The 24579-nt window shown below is 35.1% G+C and overlaps 1 protein-coding gene across 5 annotated transcripts in view; it reads right to left on the bottom strand.

Moving 5' to 3' along the window:
• Positions 1–24579, bottom strand: part of SLC5A8 (solute carrier family 5 member 8) — a 97282-nt gene that overhangs the window by 7535 nt on the left and 65168 nt on the right. For all 5 annotated transcript variants that reach the window (XM_039877974.1, XM_039877973.1, XM_039877975.1 and 2 more), the window contains 8 exons: positions 23978–24132; positions 21217–21357; positions 18117–18246; positions 15070–15158; positions 14076–14188; positions 11484–11551; positions 4392–4478; positions 2268–2473 (listed from right to left, as the gene is read on the bottom strand). In XM_039877974.1, coding sequence (XP_039733908.1) covers positions 2268–2473; positions 4392–4478; positions 11484–11551; positions 14076–14188; positions 15070–15158; positions 18117–18246; positions 21217–21357; positions 23978–24132 — 989 coding nt within the window. The remainder of the gene's footprint in view (positions 1–2267; positions 2474–4391; positions 4479–11483; positions 11552–14075; positions 14189–15069; positions 15159–18116; positions 18247–21216; positions 21358–23977; positions 24133–24579) is intronic.

The following is a 24579-nucleotide window of genomic DNA, read 5'->3' as shown; positions in this document are numbered from 1 at the left end:
AACCTTGACCGGATACTATAATACCAAATGTCCACGTGTATTCATTCGACTCTGCTTTATATACCAGGCACTGTTCAAGTCACTAGAAAGTCTACCATAAAAAAAGGTAGATGAGATTCCTGCTCTCAGAAAATTTACATTCGAATGGGGAGAGAAATACAATAAACAAGTAAACTAATTAATAAATGTAATTTTCACTAATGGAAAGTGCTATACAGAAAATAAAGCAAGGTAATATGACATTAACAGAGTGGAAAGAAGGAACTATTCTAATGTGTGGTCAGAGAAAGCCTGTGTGAGGAAGTGACATTTGAACTGGGATCTGAATATTCATCTTCAACTGTATCATTGACTCCTCTTGCACACTTTTAACAATTATTTTTCAAGTATTTATTAGCTATTTACCATGAGCTAATTATTATACTCATTGTGTTTACTGAGTTAACTATTCTGTGCATATTATAAATTACTAATATAATTTCCTGCAAGGCAAGAACCACGGTGAATGGGAGGGGAAGACTTTTTATGAATATAATATAAATGGCCAGCCCAGGACTGAGTATATAGTTCATGCTCAAAAATTCTTGTTTATTAGCTGAGGTATTTTATAAAGATATGAGTTTATATCTTATAAATATATAAATGTACAAATATGTATTTTATAAATATAAAAGTGATTATTACGGTACAGGCACACAGTAAACCTCAGGAAATTAATTTGTTTCAGGAATTCGAATAACCATTTTGCCTTAGATTCTTAAATTAAGAGAGATATTTACATAATCAGGATAAATGCTAAGCAAAATTGTGAAACAAGAAGAACGTCTTGAACATTCTCCCACTTATCCTTCCATTAATCTTTTCTCCCTTTCTGACTCTCTCTAAGGACTTCCTGATCCCCCATTAGTGCTTTGTCCAGACTGCTCCCTGCATCTCTTTACCCCTCTGCCCATAGCAGCCCACCTAGTCAAACCTCACCTAAATATGCCCCAGACTCTGGAACTACCTTTTCTCTCTGCCCATACAGACTTTACCAGCCTTGAACTCTCACTAACAAGCATTCTCGTAGCTGAATTCCCTCCAGGACATGAATCACTAATTATAAGGGTCACATTCCTTCTCTCAGGATTGTGTTCATTTTAAGGAGATACCATGTCTTGATCCAAAGGGAATGATTCTCTAATGCTTTCGTTCTAGGAAAGATGAAACCGGGGCAATAGTTTGGGGTCAGTGGCCTCCACTTTGCATTCCTTGGACATATCCATGGCATTTATGCCTAAAGGCTAAGCATTTATACAACTGACCTTTGAACAACACTGGAGTTTAGGGCACTTAGCCCCTGCACAGTTGAAACTCTGCACATAACTCTTGACTGCCCCCAAAACTTAACTACAAATAGCCCACTGTTGACCAGGAGCTTTACCAATAATATGAACAGTTAATGAACACATATTTCGTATGTTATATGTATTCTATACTATATTCTTACAATAAACTACAGAAAAGAAAGTTAGTAAGAAAATCATAAGGAAAGAACACACATTTACAGTATTGCACATAGTCATTGAAAAAAATCCACATATAAGTGAACCTGCACAGTTCAAATTAGTGTTGTTCATGGGTTAACTGTATACCCACTACACAAGGCTTGTCCTCACACCCACTATACAATAGAACACTCATCTACCAACAGGTCTTCATCATTTCATTAAATCGGACATCAGTATCGAGAAGCTCAAAAGTATATTGCATACTGAAAACTCTGGGAGGAAGATCACACCTGCAACTCATTGCTAGTGCTCTAAAGATTTAGAGTCTTTAAAACTGAACAAATAGCCGTTTCCCACATATTTAGATAATTGTAGCTTTTAGTCAGTAAAGGCTGTACTTCAAAGACTATGTATGCAATGTTACTTTTATAATTGAGCTTTTCATTCTAAAGGTTTTTCAGTTGACAAAGACACTTTTTCATTCAACCAGAGCAGGTATTTAGTAGCATTTACCCATAACAGAATTTTTTTTGTTGTTACTATTCAAGTGGTCTTGGATCTGTAGGTGAAGCGGAAGTTTCTATTGAGATTAAGAAAATAAGGCAATTTTTTTTGCTATTTCTGAACAAAATATTATAGCCAAAAAGCCACATGGGCTCTATGCATTTCAGAATTAGGTAAAATCACAGTGTTGCAGGCAAGACAAAAGCAACTAGGGTTCTTTACTTGTCACATACATTTTTTAAAAATATGACATTATAAAGCTTAATTCAATACCTTACAACATTGTTTACTTGAAAAGCACTAGTAGAAAATGGAATTTCTGTGGTTGTCATCCAATTTGACCCGTTGTGTGTGCTATTACAGCCATAGGTTTCAAGGCTTAGTGGCATACTTCTCTCAGGAGGTGGGGGATAAAGTTGAGCTCCAATTCCAACCCAAAGAGAAACAACAAATCCAGCCAGCAGGCCAGTAAGCGCACCCTGCAAAATAAGAGTGCTTTTAAAGGAAAAATAATATAGTTTGCTTTGAGATGAAAATTAACATTAGAAGGTCAAGCTCAACATGGTCTAAAGCAAATGTACCAGCTTTCATCCTAAAATTATTCTCCCTTGCAAGATCCCTGCCTCTTGTCAAGGGCAGCATGGGCCCCTTTTGCCCAGAGCTGTGGGGACTCTGTAATCTCATTCCACTTTTTCATATCCCTATCTAGCCAGTCACCAATTCCTGCCCATTTTTCTTTTTCATATGTCTCATATTTTCATTCGTTCCACTCAGTTTCCGTGGCCAGCACTCTGTTCTGGTCTCCTTCTCCACACCCAAATAACCACAACAGTCTCGTAGATGACTCCAGGCCAATTGTTCCCTCTATTTTTATTTAATCTGTGAACAAATGGCATGCCATACGAGCAACAGACTATGAAGAAGAAGGCATACACAACAAATATTTTTGAACAATGGGACGTTGGAATAGTAGGGTGGCTAGTTTGTGACAGGCCAGACTTGCTTGCTCTCAGCACTATGCATGACTTGATCAAGGGTACACAAAATTATAATACCCACGAGGGCAGAAATATTCAGTGCTTTCTACTCCCAGGAGTGTTCTAATCTTGTAAATATTCATTGAACAAATAAAGGAATGATTTAATGAATGGGAGGGGAAAGAAGAGGAAGGGAAAGGTAATGAGAAGTAAAGGAAGAAAAGGAAGGAAAGAGAGACAGAGGGAAGGAAAGAGGGAGGGAGAGAGGGCAGGAAGGAGGAAGACCACTCCAAGGTAAGGTTGAAAAACGTGAATATAGTAAAAAGAGATACTTCCCTTTTTAATAAAAGTAATAGCGCCTTACTTCCCTGAAAAGAAGCATGCTGGACCTAGTCGCCTATAGCTTTTCTGGAGCAACTCGTGCAGGAAATAAATGTCTAAAACCAAAAGTCAGTCCTTTTAAAATTTTTCATACAATCAACAAACTATTATGTACTTCATAACACAAAGCATCTAATCAAAACTTTAACATTCTGAGGTGTACACGAACTATTCTCTTTCATTATAATTAATTTCTACCAAACTAGCTTTTCATATATTTCACTGAGAATTATTATTAATAATGATGACATAAAGCCCTTATTAGTATCTGCCTACTAATTCCTAATGCATTATGAGGAAAACGAAATTCTAAATGTAAAGTCATAGTTCTATGGTTGTTCTCCATCTGTTGAATCAACCATGTACATTATCATCAGTTTTCCCTGAACTACACCTTATACCAGGACTAAATCAGTAGACTTTCTCCTGCCTTTCAGAGAAATAATTTCAATTTCATTTATTCCAAACATTTTAATTCTTTGAAGCACAGTTATATCTTTGTAGAAGAACAGACATATTCCCTCTTTTGGATACTATTCCCTTTGGGGCTAGAACCCATGTTATAATGTTGGAGCTACAGCCTTAAATATCAGGAGTAGAAACTTTCAGGCCAACGTGGTGAAGATCTTATTGCTTCTCTCTGATGTAAACTGGATAGTCACAGGTATCCTCAGCTCTACTGCCTTTAACTTTCACATATCAGAGTCTGGCAATCTCCTTCTTTAAATGTTAATGATTAATTTTCAAGAAGGGCAAAAAGATAAGTGCACAAGAAATGTTACCTTCAGTTACATTGCGAATATCTGAAATTGCACTATGCTGTTTTGGCAGTTTTCATTTAGCTTCACACATGCAGGGTCTCAGTGCATAGTACTTCATTCTACACCCCAGCAAAGTCGATATAAGTAACTTAAGTCACTGAGAAAGTCACTAATAACAGATATCATTGGAACCACATCTTTGCAACTGAGAAAAAATTATAGAGCTGCTATTGTATTTGGGAAAGAAAGCTTTATACATATTCATTCTTTATACTTACAGTTGAGTTGGCGAAGGGAATCAAAATGCCCAAAGCAAACAAGCCCAGAAGTGGTCCACCAACTATGCCAAATATGCTCAATGCTGCCTATGAAAATGATAAAAAGTCAGCAATTAGATATCTCAAATACAAAGTTAAAATGTTTCAAATTAATCAGGATGAGGATTTAATGTGTTCAACCTTCTGAAAAGCATGGCAAAGAGATCATTAGAACCTGGAAGCTTCTGCTTCTTAGTCTGAAGTATCTATATGTTCCTTTGGGTACCCTCAATAAGGGTAGCAAAATATAAGGAAGGTGGAGAATCATGAGACCATGGGAGCCCCTATCTAAATGCATCAGTCAAGAGTGACACTACTCCTCCCAGCCTTCTTCTTGTAGAAGTTAATAATCACATCGCTTCTGTGTGCTTTGATAGTCTCAAAATCCTCCTCAAAACAAGACTGTAATGAGTACTGGTAAGTGATCACAGATGGCAAAGAAACCCAATGTCATCCTTGGTTCCCTAAGTATGGATCTAAAATGAAAAACGTGATTAAAAAAAAAAAGATTGATCAAATCATGTAGAAAGAGGTTTAAAACCTAATTGACTAATTTTAACCTTTGATGTACAGATGCCAAAATCATGATAGAGAAAAGAAAATTCACAATGTGAAGAATGGAGAAATGCAAATAGCTAAAACTTTCAAGAGATTTGTATTCCCAATAATCAAATAGCTAGTTTTTAAGAGTGGACAAAACCATAAAATAAGGATCAAGAACACATTAATTTGTCCACAAAACAAAAGCCTATCTTATGGGCTGGGGAAGGATAGTGAATACTGGTGACAGAGAATGTGTTTGAGGAGGATGAGGACTCGGGATATGATACTAAGGGAGTCAGTTCACAAAGCAGAGTCCAGGAGGAAGGGAGACAGACTTCAGTGCAAAATGTAAAAGAAGTCACATGGCCTATGAGCAAGCTGCGACAGTGTGATCTATGAGCCAATTTTGGAGATATAAGGAATGTGCCCCCCAAAAATACCTGTCAAAGAAATAAGACCTTGGTTAGAGATGAAGCCAGGAAGAACTGTCTTGGAGCTATGATGACTCTCCTAGAATATTTTACTGTACATGCTCAGGCCAGAGCTGATACAGGAAAAAAAGGTAATCAACTACAATAAGAGCTATAAGTAATAATGCAGATTATGGCTGAAAACACACTCAGAGGAGTTTTATTAGTTATGGTTTAGGTGTGCCGGATAAGCTGAGAGCTTCTAGACCTAATTCATTCATATAATCACATAGAGATCAAACTATAGGCATATGTCGAAGATCTTTGTGGGTTTGGTTTCAGACCACTGCAATAAAGTGACTATCACAGAAAAGCAAGTCACACAAATTTTTTCGTTTACCGCTGCATATAAAAGTTATGTCTACCCTATACTGTAGTCTATTAAGCTGTAATAGCATTACGGCTATTATATAAAAACAATGTTCATATCTTAATTTAAAAAATGCTTTATTGCTAAGAAATATTAACCTCTGCTGGAGCCTTCAGCAAGTTACAATCTTTTTGCTGGTGGAGAATCTTGCCTCAGTGTTGGTGGCTACTGCTGATCGGGGTGGTATGACAATATTTTAACATAAGACAACAGCGAAGTCTGCCACATCAATTGACTCTTCCTTTCATGAATGATTTCTCTGTAGCATGCAACGCTATTCAATAGCATTTTACCCAGAGCAGAACTTCATTCAAAATTGGAGCCAATCCTCTCAAACCCTGCTGCTGCTTTATCAACTAAGTCTGTGTGATATTCTAAATCCTTTGTTGTCATTTCAAGTCTCTACAGCATCTTCACCTGAAGCAGATTACATCTCAAGAAGCTACTTTTTTTTTTTGCTCATTCCTAAGAAGCGACTCCTCGTCCATTATTTGTATCATGAGATTGCAGCAATTCAGTCACATCTTCGGGCTCCGCTTCTAATTCTACTTCTTTCGCTCTTTCACCACATCTGCAGTTACTTCCTCCACTAAAGTCTTGAACCCTTCAAAGTCATCCATAAGGGTTGGTATCAGCTTCTTCCAAATTCCAGTTAATGTTGATATTTTGACCTCTTCCCATGAATCACGAATGCTTTTAATGACATCTAGAGTGGTGAATACTTTTCACAAGATTTTCAATTTACTTTACCCGGATCCATCAAAGGAATCACTATGTCCATTATAGCCTTAAAAATGTTATTTCTTAAATCAGAAGGCCTGAAAGTTGAAATTACTCCTTGACCCACATGCTGCAGAATGGATGTTGTGTTAGCAGGCATGAACACAACATTAACCTTGCACATCTCCATCAGAGCTCTGGGGTTACCAGGTGCATTGTCAATGAGCAGTAACATCTGAAAGGAATCTCTTTTTCTGAGCAGTGATCTCATCTCAGCAGTGGGCTTAAAATATTCAGTATACCATGTTGTAAACAAATGTGCTATCATCCAGGCTTTGTTGTTCCATTTGTATAGCACAGGCAGAGTAGACTTAGCATAATTCTTAAGAGCCCTAGGATTTTTGGAAGGGTAAATGAACATTGGCTTCAATTTAAAGTCACCAGCTGCATTTTCCTCTAACAAGAGTCAGCCTGTCTTTGAAGTCCTGAAGCCAGGCACTGACTTCTCTCTAGCTATCTATCTCTTCTATCGTATTGGCATCCATATAAGGCTGTATTATCTACATTGAAAATCTGTTGTTTAGTGTAGCCACCTTTATTACTTATTTTAGCTAGATCATCTGGATAACTTAATGCAGCTTCTGAATCAACACTTGTTGCTTCTCACAACTTCTATGCTTTGGAGAGGGCGTCTTTCCTTAAACCTCATAAACGAAACTGTGCTTGCTTCAAACTTTTCTTCTGCAGGTTCCTCACCTCTCTCAGCCTTCATAGAAGTGAAGAGAGTTAGGGCCTTGCTCTGGATTAGGCTTTGACTTAAGAGAATGTTGTGGCTGGTTTGATCTCTCCAGACCACTAAAACCTTTTCCATATCAGCATATCATGTGCTCAGTGGAGTAGCACTTTTAATTATCTTTGAAAATCTTTCTTTTGCATTCACAACGTGTCTGTCTGGTGCCAGAGGTCTACCTGTCAGCCTATCTCATCTTTCCATGTGCCTTCCTCGCTAAGCTTAATCGTCTCTAGTTTTCAATAGAAAGTGAGAAATGTATGACTCTTCCTTTCACTTGAACACACAGAGGCCATTGCAGGGTTAGTAAACTGGCCTAATTTCAACATTGTTGTGTCACAGGGAATAGCGAGGGCCGAGGAGAGGGATCCAGATGAGAGGACTGCTGGTCAGCGGAGCAGTCAGAACACACACATTTATTGATTACATCTGCAGTCTTATATGGGTGCAGTTCGTGGCTCCCCAAAAGAGCAATTACAATAGTAACATCAAAGATCACTGATCACAGATCACTACGACAAATATAATAATAATGAAAAAGTTCGAAATATTATGAGAATTACCAAAACGTGATACGAAGACATCAAGTGAGCAAATGCTGTTGAAAAATATGGTGCAGATAGATTTGCTTGAATTAAAATTACACAAAATGTCTTTTCTGACCACACTGAGATGAAACTAGAAATCCTAGCAGAAAGGTAAAGAAAACAGAAAAATCTCTAAACACTTGGAAACTAAATCACATACTTCGATGTAAACCATCTCAAAGAAAAATACATCTCAAAAAAATTGAAAATACAAAATATTAAAAGTTGTGGGATACAGCTAAACTAGTGTTGAGAAGAAACTTTCTAACAATAAGTGCACACATTATAAAAAAAGAAAAAACTCTCAAATCAGTAATCTAAGGTTCTAGTTCAAGTAGAGAAAAATAAACCCAAGGCAATCAAAAGGAAGAAAATAATAAAGATAAGAGTAAAATTCAATACTTGAAAACAGAAAAACAATACAGAAAATCAATGAAATAAGGAGCTAGTTCTTTGAAAATATCAATTAAATTAACATACCTCTAGCAAGACTTAAAAAAAGAGAGAGAAAGGACAAAATTACCAATATTAGAAATAAAACAGAATCTATCACTACAGATTCTGCAGACATGAAAAGGCTAGGGAATAAAAACTCTCTACACATAAATTTGGTAACTTAGATGAAATGGACCAATTTCTTGAAAACACAAACTACCACAATTCGCCCATTATTTAATCGATAATTTGAACAGCCCTATAACAATTAAGGAAATTGAATTCATATTTTTAAAACACTCAAAAAAGAAATCTCCAGGTTTAGATGGTTTCACTAGAGAATTCTACCAAACATTTAAAGAATACTTAATACTAATTTTACATAATATCTTCCAGAAAATAAGAAAGAATTCTTTCCAATTTATATTATGAAGCTAGCATGACACAGATACCAAAACCAGATAAAGATAATGGAAACACACACACACTCCACAAAAAATGAAAGCAGAAAAATCCCTACATATTAATATTTTTCATGAATATAAATGTAACAATCCTTAACAAAGTATTAGCAAATAGAATTCATTAATATATAAAAATAATTATACAACATGACCAAGTGAAGTTGATTCCAGGTATGCAAGGCTAGTTCAATATTTGAAAAATCAATCAATGTAATCCACCATATCAATAGGCTAAAGAAGAAAATCATATGATTAGATCAATTGATACAGAAAAATATGACAGAATTCAACACTCATTCATAATAAAACCTCTCAGAAAAACAGAAATAGAGGGAAATTTCCTTAACTTAGTAAAGGGCATCTACAAAACACCTACAGCTAACATTATATTTAAGAATGAAAGACTGAATACTTTCTTCACTCAGATTGGGGAATGAGGGATAGGTGTCCACTTTTACTACTCTTATTCAACATGATGTGGAAGCTGAAGCCAGTGCAATAAGAAAATAAAATGTATACATACGGATTGAAAGGAAGAAATAAAAATGTCCCTGTTTGAAGATGATATTATCCATGTGGAAAATCCCAATTACTAACAAGTAAATTCAGCAAGGTCACAGGCTATAAGATAAATATACAAAAATCAATTGTATTTCTATATATTAATGAGCACATGGACATAGGCATCAACATTCAAAATATGATACCATTTACATTCACTCAAAAAATAAAATACTCAGGTGTAAATCAAACTAATAGAACTTGTATAATTAAAATTACACAATGGTGATGAAAAAAATCAGAGAAGATACAAATAAATGGAAAGATATACTATGCTTATGAACTGAAAGGTTCGACATAGTAAAGATATCAATTCTCCCCAAATCAATACATAGGTTAAATGTAATCCTACCAAATTTTATGAAGATTATTTTTAGATATACAGAAGATTATTCTTAACTTTACGTGGAAAGGGAAAGGAACTAGAATGTCTAAAACAATTCTGAAAAATAAGGTTAAAGTGGTAGGACTCAGTCTTCCTGATTTCAAGACATTATAAAACTGTAGTAATCAAGGCTGTAGTATTGCCAGAGGAATGGACACATAGATCTACGGAAAAGAATATACAAACCAGAAATAGGCACACATAAATGTGTCCAAATGATTTTTGACAAAGGTGCAATGGCAATTCAATGAAAGAGACAGCCTTTTCAACAAGTGGTGGTGGAGTAAGTCGATATCCATAGGGAGAGGGAGGAAAAAGGATGTCCACCTAAGTCTCATACTTTACACAGAAATTAACTCTAACTGGATCATGGATATAAATATAAAATGTAAAACTGTAAAACTTTTAGAAAAGAAACATAGGAGAAAATCTTCAATATTTTCAAGGCAAAGAGTTCTTAGAATTGACATCAAAAGTATGATCTATAAGAAGACAACTTGATAATTTGGACTTATTCAAAATAAAATTTTGCTCGGTAAAAGACTATTAAGAGGATGAAAAGACAAGCTACAGAGTGAGAAAATATCTGTAAACCACAAAGAGCTATCATCTAGAATATATAAAGAATACTCAAAACTCAACAGTAAAAGAGCAAACAATTCAATCAGAACATGGGCAAAAGATATAAAGAGACATTTTAGGAAAGAAGATATACGGTTGGTAAATAAATGAAAAAATGTTTGACATCATTAACCATCAGGAAAATGCACATTAAAACCACAATGAGAAATCACTATACATCTATCAGAATGGCTAAAATAAAAAATAGTGACCTTACTAAATGCTGGAAAGGAAGTGAAGAAACTGGACCATTCATAGATGCTAATGGTGTAAAATGGTGCAGTCACTCTGGAAAATAGTTTGTCAGTTTCCTTTAAAAGTAAACATGCAACCACCATTCAGCAATTGTGCCTTTGGCCATTTATTCCAAAGAAATGAAGACTTAAGTTCACACAAAAACTCATACATGAACATTGGCAGCAGATTTACTCATAATAGCACAAAACTAGAAGCAACCCACATGTCCTTTCAATAGGTAAATGGTTTAAACAAACTGTAGCACATCCATACCAGAGAATAGTATCCAACAACAAGGAACCAACGTCAATAAAAAGGAACCAACTATTCATATATACAACCTGGATGAATTCCAGAGAATTATGCTGAGTGAAAAAAGCCAATCTCAAAAGGTTACATACTATATGATTCCATTTATATAACATTCTTGATAAAGTTATAGAAATGGAGAACAAATTAGTGCTTGTTGTCAGGGGTTAGAAGGAAGTAGGGACAGGAGGGAAGTAGGTGTGACTATAAAAGGGCAGTATGAGGGATTCTTGTGGTGATGGAAATGTTCCATCTCTTGACTGTATCAATGTCAACATCCTGGTTGTGGTATTGTACTATTGTTTTGCAAGATGTTATCATTGAGGGAAACCAGGTACAGGGTATATGAGATCTCTGTATTATTTCTTACAATTACATGTAAATCTATACCTATCTCAAAATAGAAAGTTAAAAGAATTTTTAAGCATTTAGTCACTCTGTTCCTTGATATGTCTATGTGTAGGCATATATAAAGAGAAGTCTGGAGAGATAGTCACATCAATATTAAAAAGAAAAAAAATTTAGTGATTATGACTCAAAGCTTTAAGGGTCCGCTCTTACCTGCAACACACTTCCCATTAGTGATGCGAGTGCAGCCATTCCAATACACAGGACTCCAAACAGTACACCTAGATGGACAATGAAAAAGCCAGTGTAAAATCCAGACCCAGAGGATTAGAATTCTCAATAGAATAAGCTACCGCACCTTTGATTCAAAATGAGTAATACAACTGTGGTGAAGAATGGTCACACACATCAGAGCCAGAAAAAAAGGAAGGGGGTGTTTTCCTACAGGGTCAGCAGTGTGTAAAGGAGAAAGAAAACCATGACATTACGTCCACGGATTAATTACATTAGGTTACATAAGTTTAAAAAAAAATCTTTAGAATTAACTACAGGGATTTTTTTTTTTTTTTTGCAGGACATTGGTTAAAGAAATCCAATAAGTTTCAGCTGTACACTTTAACAGTAAAGTATATATATATTTACACTGTGTGTTCAGAATTAACTACAGGGATTTTAATGCTAAGAACTATTATGTTCTTAATCCAATCATCCATCAACTTTTTTTTTTTCATAAAGGAAAGCTCAGGTCTCTGTTTTCAGTTTGACAAAAAGAGGATACAATTCAGCTCTGCTCTTTACAACATGGTAGGGGAAGGGCGTAATAAATATCGGAAACTAGAGTCGTCTGACTTTAAGTGTTCATTTCCCCTGGGAAGTAGCAATCCACACCAAGGTGTGTTTTAGGACCTTTAACTCTCTCATAATCTCCACTAACAGCCCTAAGCCTTTCTCGTTAAGGAGCAAAGAAAGGCAGCTTTGAGACAAGTATTACATTCTTCCTTGTACTGAATTGTTTTCCCCAAACTCATTTATAAAAATCTTCAAGTCACCACTGGTGGTCAGATTATTGGATATTTTTGTTTGTTTGTTTTTTGGCTTTCGGTATTTTCCAGATTTTCTCCAAGCACATGTTTTAGTATTTAAATTATAAGAAAATTTACCTCCCTACATATTTTATTTTTAAAGGCTTCTATTCAGCAAAACATCACCAGAAGTCAGTCAATATAATTTCCCACACTATCCCTAAATTCAAAATATAGAAGAAATAGATGAGATATTTGCTCATCATAAAATTAGTGCATTCCTTATATTACATCATCTTACTTACACTAACCCTAACACCTTTGTTAAGTATATTGGGTAAATAATCTTATTGCACCTAAATGGAAAACCTGATATTAATTTTTTACAAAAAGTTCTTATTGCAACAATTTTTTATGCCTCTGGATCCTAATATAAATAGTGTTTCCAACATGCTTAGCTTGGTTCTTCTCCGTTTGACAGCTCATGAATGGTCACCACTGTGACTATGGTATTCAAAGTCATTAGAAACACAGTCAAATCATCTGCCATGTTCTTCTCTATGATGTCCTTACTGTAAATATCTCAAAATAATAACAATATAAATCTCATTAATCATCAGCAGCATCATTCTCTGAGCACTAGTCAGTGCCTCTTGTTTTATATGAATTATCTCTAAACTTCATAGCATCCCTGCAAGGTGAAGTTTTTTCCCCGATTCTCCATATAAAGAAACAGAGGTTTTTGGGTTTACTCAAGCCTAATGCAAGCAAATTGATGAAGCAAGATTAGGTTTGACTGGCTTCAAATGCTTGTATTCATTCCACTAAACCACCCAGCTTCAATAATCTTGTAATGACCCAGTCTAAATACTCTTCAGAAAGCATTGTGTCATTCTGAAATTATGTTCCAGGATTAAAACTGGGTACATAATAAAATGATGCAATACTATTTAAATTTAGGGGACAATAAATAATATAAATTAAGTATTTATTGCAGGCTACGCAATTATATATAGAATTATGGCTCGAAACAGAGTATTATTTACAATTTCTTTGACAGTCTATTACTGTTATTGTGCTAAAGTTAAAAATTCTTTTTAAAAAAATTTTCCTAGTCATTCATTCCAAGACATGTATACCTAAGAGGTCAAAATAAGGAAGTACACTGGACAGATTTCTTTGAGTCGCATATCACATTTGGGATGTTTGGGAACCAGAGGCATTTAAATATTTCCATTCAGGTTGATTTTTAACCTCTAATAAATAAAGTTCTATAAGAATAGAAGTTGAGCATTCTTTGCCCAATTTTATGGGTGATCTCCAGGACAATCAATTTGGGTCAAAAATTATAATGCTCTGTTTCTTTATTTTCAATTCATACACGCAGACTATTACCTTAAAATGACAGCTCCTTATTAGGTAATATAGAAAAAGTGTGGCCCTTGGTATCAAACTAAGAATATTTATTAAAATAGTAGTCTAAAGTTGAAAAGGAAAAGTGTTGAATTTTCTTTTGTGGTTAAGAAGTTTAACAGTTTCAGGATAGGAAGAGGTGGGAAAGGAGAGCCAAATAAGATCCCTGGAAATTGCTCTTTGTGGGCTCTGACAATTAACTGTTTGACATGCCTCCTGAATCTTGATGGTAAATATGTTGTAGGCATGCATGTGTCTCTGTATTTAAACTCAGAGGTTCTTACTTTGTATCTTCTATGGAAAAGAATTTCTGGTATCTCTAAAAATCATCTCCCAGATCTGAAATGGAATTGCAAACATGAAAACTTACTAGTTCCTTGGGAAATCCAAGAGAGGCATCTTTCTGAAAGAGATCTGAAGTTAGGTTTGACTAGATCTTCCACAGTCACTGCTGCTAAGGCATTAATACTGGAGGACACTGTGCTGTAAGGGAAAACACAACTTTTGTTTTATAATATTTTAACTTTAATAATACTTTAAGTGGGAATAAGAAATGGAAAAACAAATCGTTACTTCTGAAATATAACCAGATTTCTGCTATATTATCTTTAATGATCACAGCATCCTCTTTCTGGAAGGTGTTATCCAAAAATGATTCACGCAACATCCAGAGGCTTAGTAGTGAGAAAGGATAATGTAATGTTGCTTCCGTTTTGCAATTATTTCTCAGAGTCTATGGAAAGAATCTGCATAGATTACATAGTATTATCAATATGATAACTTCAAAACATATTTTCCTTTTTGCATAGAAAGGATTGTCATAAGTCCTCACTAATATATGCAATAAATATCCATAATATTAATCTCCTGGTTCCTCATTATCATATGCTGTACATGTTAATAATAAGAATTCCCTGGAGAGAACACAGAAAGAACATACAATGAATAAGTTCAAACACAAAACCAGATTCTTTGGACAGTGTATATTATTCAGCATGTAAATAGGAGGTTTTAATTCTAATTTTCCATTTGACTATGCTTTAGCTACATGTATATTTAAACCAAGGCTGTAGGTACTCATTTGTCATAATCAGAGAAAGCTTCCATCAACTGACCATCGTAACCATGACCCTATAGGATATATTGTAGATAGTAAGGACCAAATTAAAAGTGGAGACTGATGATGACAGACTGCTAGCCCATAGAGATTAGTGTCAGGCCAAAAGGGATGATACTGGAGAAGATTGCCTCCTTTGGGCCATTTGTACCCATGTCTAGAATTCAGCTTTACCCTCCCAAATATCCAATATCAAAAGAAAAATTTCAACAGGGAAACCATGTATTATTAGTGTCATAGTACATACCTTAATGTTCCACTGTAAGCACAGGCCACAAAAAGTCCAGGAAGTCCTGGATAATCTTGCAGAATGTCCAGTACCAAATAAGGCATGAGCTGAAAAATTCCAAAATTTACTCCTGAGTACTATTTGCTATCAAATAAAATTAACTAATGCCTCATTTATCTTCTGTTCTTCAAGAACTAAAGGAAGCTATATGACATAACTGAAATTTCTAAATACCTAAAATTAAACTCTTTTACTGAGGACACTTAAAAGATGCATAGTAGTTAAGGCTATAGGCTCTGGATTCAGACAGATGTGGCTTTTGTCACTTAATTTCTCTAACCTCAGTTTCCTCACCTGTAAAATAGACATAATAACACTAACCTCACAGAGTTGCTACAGAAGTTGAATTAGATAATCTATGTAATCTATCTTAATATAGGACATATAATATAATATAGTAAATGCTTGATAAAAGGTAGCTATTCTCATTCTTTGAAATAATAAATTAATTTAAAGGAAATATTTTGCATACTTCTCTGCTTAAGTAAGCAGCATTTTCTTAATTTAACTTTACTTGATGACTCAATGTTATCCTTGTGAACTTTAATTACTGCCCAGGACTGAAAATATAATTATAGCTGAATGAGATATAGTGACAAGTGGAGAGTAACCTTATTAAATTTCTGAAACTTACCTCTTTTAACAAAGTTCATGAAACCAACTTACTTTTTGATAAGTTACTTTAAAAAATAAATATTAAATAAGAATGGGAAGGTACATGACTTGGGCACCATGTTACACGTAAGTCTTTCAACAAATTTGATTTTTAAATCAAAAGAGTCATAAATGGATGATTTTCCAGAAGAATGTCCTCCCATTTGCATTGATATTGATTCCTTCTCCCATAGGACAGAGGAGATGACAGGCCCTACCTCATCAACTTCTTTGATTTTATCTAACAGTGGTTTGTTGATGAGATAAAGAAGAACATCTTCCACTGTTGCAAAGCTTCCTCTACATTCTTCAAAGCTTACTAACTATTCACAGAAAAAGAGAATAACATCTCTCTCTTTATGAGATCAAGATCCAATTTTTCCAAGATATCTTAAAAATTTAACTTCAAGCACTATTCTATACATAAGCACAAGTTAAGTTTCTATTGTTAGTGTTATAACAAGATCGAAAATCCTCTATCGTCAACTTTCTTAAAATCTTTGGTGTGGTATTTCATATTCTGAACCGCCCTCTCAGGTGTAGGTAGAATCAATGAGGTAAGGTCAATAGAAAAATCATAGAATTACATCTAGCACTAATCCTGTTTCCTCAGGCTGAGCTCAGCAGAGTGTCACAGAAACATATCTTTGCATTCTCAAGTAAAGATTTTGATCTCATCTTCTATTGACTATGCCTTATTTGTACTGTATCCTCAATGAAATTTAATTGAATTAATGCATTAACAAACAACACAGTCCTGGAAACATCCTGTAAGGAGAAAGAGTCTTTCTTTTTTCAAAAATTTGGCACACACTCTCTAAGTGATAGGTGTGTGCATGAAAGAGACCCTTGAATGGTTTCTATGACAAGGCGTCTCAAGGTTAGAAAGTTGTAGAGATTTCTTTTTTTTTGCTCCAAATAAGGGGAAATATATTAGAAACACTATTGTCTTCACGATATAAACTATAGACAATAAAGATATACAAAAATCACAAGTATTCTTGACTAGAGAGAATATAATGGAAGAGTGATTCCATGTTCAGAGTAAACATGATTCTTGTATTCTCTGAGCAAACAGGAAGGACCTGTTTACCAAAAGGAGGGCATATGTTAAAATCGGGTTGAGCTACATAGCTCAAGGCTGCTCTCATTTTCTAATCTCACAAAGTTGCATTTTTCTGGGAATATGTGATGCACTTGCACCAACATAAAATTCAGCCTATCTTCATTCTAATAAGTCTCCTGGGCATTTGACTTACAAGCAAGTCTTAGAAAACAATGTTGGCAAGAACTAAGAGAATAAGAACTCAGGCTTTGGAGTCTGGTAATCCTGAGTTTGAATTCTAGCTATACTTCCTGAAAGATGGTATATGGCACAGAAGTTCAAAGTTAGAATTCTGGTGGCAGTCTGCCTGAGTTTGAATCCTGGCTCCAGGTTTACTAGCTGGTTACTTAACTTCTCTGTGCCTCAGTTTCCTCATCTTTAAAAGAGAGAAAATCATAGAACCTACCTCAGAGTGTAGCCGTGGGGATTAAAAGTTGAATTTTATACAAAGCACTTATGATAGTGTCTGGCCCATGGAAAGTATTTAATGAGTGCCTATAGCTTTTCTTATTTGTTAGCTATGTGATCTAGGCAAGTTATACGACCTCTCCAAGATTCATTCATTTCTTTGTCTATAAAATTAGAATTATAAGATTGTGAGAACTTAAAAAAGATAAAGCATGGAAAACACCTTGGCACAGAATCTCATGACATAGTTGGTATTCAACAAATGTTCACTTATTAGGTTAATTTCTTTATCTAAAAACTGGTAAGGGGAATATAGTCAATAATATTGTGATAAGATTGCATGGTGTCAGATGACTATTAGAATTAATGGGGTGATCACACTGTAAGGTATAAAATGTTTGAATAACTATATTATATACCTGAAAGTAATATAACTCATATAATATTTTATACCAACCATACTTAAATTAAAAAACTGGAAGGTAAACTATTTACAAATGAGCGATATAACAATACCCACAAAATGTTCTACAGTAATTTGGTTTGTGTACAGTTTTGATTTTTTAAAACTGTCTTTACATTTCTACTCTTAGCCTTGAACTATTTCTATTTAACACTTGGCTTGAAATTTTTTTCAGGTATTTCACTATCTTAATCTTAGATACAGCATTCTTCATTCTTGCTATATCTGTTAAAATAAAATTTTGCCAAATGCTTTATAGAAGTTAAAAATGATTATATGGTGCCTATTTATTGTTTCTCTACAAGAACACGAATATTCTTTCCTCCCAACTAATAATGTCATTGATCCACATGTAAGAAAAACACGGAACCGAACCTGGTCTGGTGCAGACACTTTCTTGTCTGTCCAAGGGTCACAGTCATGGTACCTGGAATATAGGGCGAGCCCACAAAGCACTGAGAGGATAAGGATTATCCAGAGTCCCACGAGATTGATGTAGAGAGACCTGAAGAGGTAAAAGCGAACCAGCAAATGACAATTGGAATTTCCATTCTAGAGATTAGGAAACTTGTCAAAAAAATAACAAAATAAATTTTCATGGTTATATTCAATAAATGCATACTATTTTCTGTTTATCAAAAATGCTGCTTATTTTATCCTGGCCTACCCTTCTACTTATGATATCAATCAACAATTGTTCGGGAATTCTGAGAATAGATGAGGTTCTCTCATTGTATGAATGTATTCTGGTGGTCAGAGTTCCGTGGACATTATTAGCTTTATAAAGGTATCTAATTATGTTACTTCAGGGCTTCTTGTCATGAAATAAAAATTTTAATAGTCAACAGATCAGCCACTATTATTCATTTACCTTTTAAAAGTAATACAATTACAAACTGCTAAACATAGTTAGCATCTATATAGCAACTCATCAAGCATGTTTAAATGTGGTTTGCAATGGCATCCATTAGGCATGAAAGGCAAACCTGTATTCCTTGGACAGTATCTTCCCAAACAATGTTCATCATCACAGTACACAGTGCGTGCTCTAGGAGAGTACAAAGGTTTACGTAACAGTGCTGGAATCAGACTTGAGCATAAATCCTGTCTCTATCTACCATATGTGATCCCGGGCAAGTAATTTTGCCTCTCTGATCCTCAGTTCCTTCATTTCTACCTAGAGATAACAATGTTTACCTCACAGTTATAAGACAAAATGAAATAGTATATATTATATAGCACAGAACTTGTCATGTAATAAGTACTCATGAAATGGTGGTTACTGATATTATTAGTATTAATATCACTGAATGCTATGTCGTGATAATCAGTTGAACAGTAAACATTTCCCTCACCAAGGTGCCTACATTTTTTCCCAAGTGCTGTTGTAGACACTATGATGAGCTGCCCTAAGCTGAAGATAGGGCCCCACACCTTGCTTCCCTGGGGCTCCTGTATCTAATGACTACTGGATTTAGAGGTTTAAAAGTTTGGTCCCCTCACCCTCATTTGGGACAAGTCTGAAGAATAATTGCAGCTTTAGAGCTCCCTTGAGGCCTCTGTTGAGATTGCATTACAGTTCACTTTTTCCCTCTGGCCAAACCTGCTTTTTTTCCTTCCTTCTTTCAATAGGTGATGATTCCCTAATAGACTCTGGCACACTAACCTTCATCTCGAGTCTGCTTCCTGGAGAACTCATTCTGCAACAGGTGCCAAACCACTAGCTAGCTTTTTCCCTTGACTAAATTTACTGCATATTTTGCTATTGTCTAAAATTAAGACAAGTAATTGTATCTTATCTCAAGATCACCAGAAAATATACCCAGACTTTCCTGCTCAGACTTTCCCTGCTCTTATATATAAGTTTAATACTTTACCGTAGTTTTATTTGACTTTAATGCCATTCAAATAGATCATTTATCAACATCTGATATTGTTCCCAGTCAATCAATGTCAGTAGGTCTTGACTTTGGGGCTGGGATTCATTCTTCCCATGGAGACAGTGTTAGACAGCCAAGAAAATGTTTCCCCTGAGCCCAAGGGAATCTGCCTTGTTAAGGATATCCATAGAGCTATTCTGAAGGAAATTATTTCTTTTTAAGTAAGCTCTAATACTGTTCTTTTAGTTACAAAGGTGGGCTTCTTGAGCTTCATGTTCCCAGCGAAACAGAAGAGCATGTGCACAATTACTCTGGGAAAGGCATCAGCTCTGGCATAGCTTTAAAGTCTGGTGGATTTCTGGATAGATAAATTACATTCCTTCGAAGTTCCTTAAAATAAAAACTCTTAAGCTCTCCTTTAGGAGATTGTGTATCCTGTTACTATACTCATATTCATACAGGTCTTTCATTTGTGGAATTTTCCAAAAAGAGATAATGTCCAAACCAATTTACTCTCAAGAGACTGAGTTCCAATATGTGACATTACAATATTTTCATGTTTTCTTTTAAACGGAAACAGAATTGCCACTTCTACTACTCCAACCACTCTGTTATTCTTAACCAACCGATTTAGAGTCTTTGAGCCTCTAAATGCATGTGGGCCAAGTCGGCCTTATTTACCAGCATGGGGATTGGTGGTCATCAATCTGAAGCCTCCTAAGAAAGAACCAGTCATTGTTCACACTCTTTGCTCAAGCCAAGATGGGCTTGAGAGTTCCTTGACTATGTCGTCCTTCTGACCTCTGCTTTGTCCAAATTACTCTGTCTATCTGAAATACTCTTCCACTCTTTTCCACCTGCCCACATGTGATCCTTCATTAGGATACGTTTGGTTGACAGGAGTCTCTCAACCAGGATTCACATCTCATGATTTGATCTGGAAAGAGAAATTCACACTTACTGGACCTCTACCATGTGTGTGCTGAACTCAGTATTTTATAATACCTCCCATGAAATGTAGACTATTTCTTCTGCTCATTTCACAAATTAGAAACTGAAGTTCAGGTAGTCTAAGTAACTTGCCCAGGATCACTCAAGTAGTAAGTATTAGAGCAGAGTTCTAAACCCATGACTGTGTTTGAAAATAAAATACACCAGCACATCCAGCAATATAATGCTCTGGAATGTATCCTCTATTGTTATATTGTTTCATGGAACTGTTATACCTCTCTAGTGTTATTTCACTTTTCATATACTTGCATATGTTTTCCTAATTTGATGCTGAGTTACTTCATGATAAGAGCCATATAATTATAATTTTCTTTCCCCATAATTCCTTATACAAATAGATGCATGATAAATGCCTATTGATTTGATAAGATTTGTTTTACTTAATAATTGATATAATTTTTTAAATATCTGATTTAAAACATTCAGTAGACTTTACTTGATCCTTTTGTAAGTAAGTATATCATTTATCTCTGGGAATTTCATTTAAAACAAAAGACTTAAACTTGAGCAAAGCTTGACTTATGAAAGTCTCCATAAAGACAACTAAAGGTTATTAATGATACATATAGCACAGCTTGGCTTACAGTTTTGCATGGAATCTGCTTTTGCAGGCAATATATCTCTGCACTTGGGATTGGTTGACACCATATACGCTGGTCCATGTGAAGGTCCCTCCAATAATAATTGTCCAGAATGTGTGTCTTTGCAAAGGGTTAGGATCAAAACTAAACAAAAACAAACAGAAAACAAATCTGAACTACTGGCAGAAAACACTCCAGGAATTCCTCCAGAGTATTTTTTGGAAGCAAGCAATGTATACCTACATAACTATATACATATACATAAATATGTCCAAATTTATTAATTAATTATAAAAGGTAGAAATATTCCTAACTTAAATTCACATTTAAATAAAATTGGCATTTTCAGAGATTTGAGAATCCTGGATGGGACTGGGGGAGAATGAATGCTCTAATCATTCTGAGAATTTATATAAATTGTTCTCCCATGGCCACAGGAAATAATTTAAACAAGATTGCCATGCTGTAATCAGAGAAGAGCAAGAAGCTGAAAAAAGAGAAAAAAGAAAGTTTCATAAGCACACCACAGCAACAGATATGGTACTGAAACGAACACAAAACTGACATATTTTGTGTATATAATTCCTCTCCTAGCACATGTATATTCATAATCCTAATTTACATTCAAGCTTAAGAATTCAATCAATTATATAATTCTAAAACTACCATGTTCTAAAACTACCATGCCATTCTAATCATGCTTTCTTAAAATGCTATGGTCACAAGTAAATGCTAACAGTTGAAAGTCCAAAATATTGTGACAAAGAGAGCTCAAATTCCACATTCGATACATTTTTTTAACCCTTCTTAATGTATCACCTTGGAAGGAATGATTCTGTTCATCTCTGATACGCAATATAAGCTTGAAAAATTTCTGCAAAATTAACTTTTCTGGAAGCTTTCTGAACATTATGAAATTCTGCAAATCCACTTCAAATCTTATATTTGAGATCAATTGAGTAAAACATTCCAAATTTATGCATATTCTGGCAGCCCTATGGAAAGATGAGAGCCCTTATTCCATTCTGTAACATTTATTATCAAAGTCTATGAGCTTCAAGGGTGTTGATCCTTTCTCCCACATAAAAAGTAGCTACTATATTAGCTAATGGAAGTCAAAAACGAAAAGGATTTGACAAGCTAATACAAGGGAAATAATATAAGATTCAGAACACCCAATTCAGTGGTTTTAGACCACACAGATTACATACACCAACTACAGACTGTACAGAAAATAACAACACAAAATCCTTCTCTTCGTTTACCTCAGCCAGAGCAGATCTTTTGCCCACAATATTCTTAAAACATATCTGAATAACAAGGGATATACAATAAGATTTTTCATTATCACTTAATTGGTTGGCAAAGTAAAGGTTATAAACATGTCTAATCTTTTACTTTTTTAGACTCTCTTATGGATGTATAAGTTGTCACTTCAATATGTGTATCCTTTGTATAAAGTGACGGTTATCTTGTGGAAAAAAAAATGATTAGTTCCACATCCTCTCCCCTTGACCTAGCCTAGTAGGAAGAGATTTGGGAGTAATCAAGGTCTCCTGAGTGGCCACTGGTTGTTTCTGCTTCGTATCCATTCCTCCCTCATCTGATAACAGCAAACTAGGTTTGCTCTGGGAGAAATGCCATTTCTCCCCTAAATAGTCCAAATAGTTGTCAGTCAAAACATCCTGCTCTGCCCTAGCTAAGGGATGGAATCGTGGCCAAGCGAGGCCCATTGCAGGTTCTCCTCCTGGGAATCTAACCCTTGTGGCAAAAGAAAAAATATATACTGAAAACAGTTGAAGTTGATTCTCTGTAATACATTCCTGCAAATTAAGTGACCTTGTTCAATTTATGAAAAGCTCTTCTCAAACATTAGTGCTTCTTTTTAGAAGGCAGAAGAGATGCACCAAGAGCAAAATGATTCTTCTTTCTTCTTGCCGATAATCTCAGATTGCTTATCTAAAAAGAGGGATGCTTAAAGAAAAAATGAGCTGATCCACATCAAAAGGAGCCCCTCTCCAAACTGAACATGATGCATAAGAATGATGCTAATGACTCAAAAGGTAAAGTGTTTTAAATATTCTTTTAAATTGTGTGGCATATTTGTGGTAAAATGTCTAGTTTCCCCATCAGCCTTTCTTTAGGAAAACTGAACAGCTGTGTAATGTTATACCATGTACATGTTATACCATATACTATATAGTATAGTACTATACTGACATTTGAGGCATCAGCCATAAGTGTTCTAGTCAATTCTCTTGAAATAATATATAATAGTATACAGTGCAGATTACATTATATATATGGCATAGTAATAATGTAGTAATATATTGCCAGGGCAATATCAAAGAGAAATTCAAAAATAGAACTGTTTGAAACAAAGAACGGTCAAGATGGAATCATTGTCTTTTGGAGGTTTTCTCTTAAGAAGTTTCCTTCTTTTATCTTTCCACTATCACTTTCCTTATCACCACACTCCACCCTTCCACCTATTCCAAACTTTTATATGTAGAAGAAAATACTGTTTTGCTACCAATCCCTTCCCAGGAGGAAGCGCTATCCTAAAACTAAGTACCATCTGACTGTTTTAACCTCTAACTGACCTAGTGAAAACTCTTTACATGCTTACTTGCCAGCTTCAAATTTCCGTACTTAGTGGTTTGTTTGTTTTATAACATAAACTTGCTGTTTCAATAAAGAAATTATTTTTACACAAAAAAACAAAAACAATGTTCTATTAACCAAGAGATAAATAGAAACTTACTTCCAGAAGTTTAATCTTCCACCTTTATAGGCATCATTTAGAATAGTGTTGATTCCACCTTGAACCACCGTAGCTCTTATAAACACAGACAAAAATCCAGCCAACATGATCCCAACTTGAAAAACATCTGTCCAGACAACCGCTTTAAGGCCACCCTTTGAGGGCAAAGAGTATTTAGGTTAATACTTCTATCAGACATTATTAAGCATCTACATGCTTACATATTACGCTTGACAATGTTAATAAATGGATCTTGGCCGTGGATCTTGGCCAAGAAGTACATCGAAGGGAAGTAGTCAGGTTGGGAGAGCCTTAAAGAGAAGGTGATATTTAAGCCGAACCTTCAATCATAAGAGAGGCAAAGAAGGAAGGTTCCCTCAGAAGAAAAAAAAGCATAGGAGAAAGCACAGATGGGTCAAAGTACATGACATGTTCAGTGTGGCCAGATATATATATTTTGGAGTAGGTGGGGTGGTATGGAGACATTCTTGGGAAGAAACTTAAGAATCAAATTTCAAACAGCAATATCATAGATTTTATCCCATAGGTAGGGCTGATATTCAACCAGTATGGACACAGAAGGTCATACCAGTTGTTGTAAT

The sequence above is a fragment of the Pteropus medius genome, unplaced genomic scaffold (genome assembly GCF_902729225.1).
Source record: "Pteropus medius unplaced genomic scaffold, Ma_sr-lr_union100, whole genome shotgun sequence".
Taxonomy (NCBI): domain Eukaryota; kingdom Metazoa; phylum Chordata; class Mammalia; order Chiroptera; family Pteropodidae; genus Pteropus; species Pteropus medius.
Note: the sequence above shows the minus strand (reverse complement) of the source record. Positions and strands in the feature narration are given on the sequence as shown.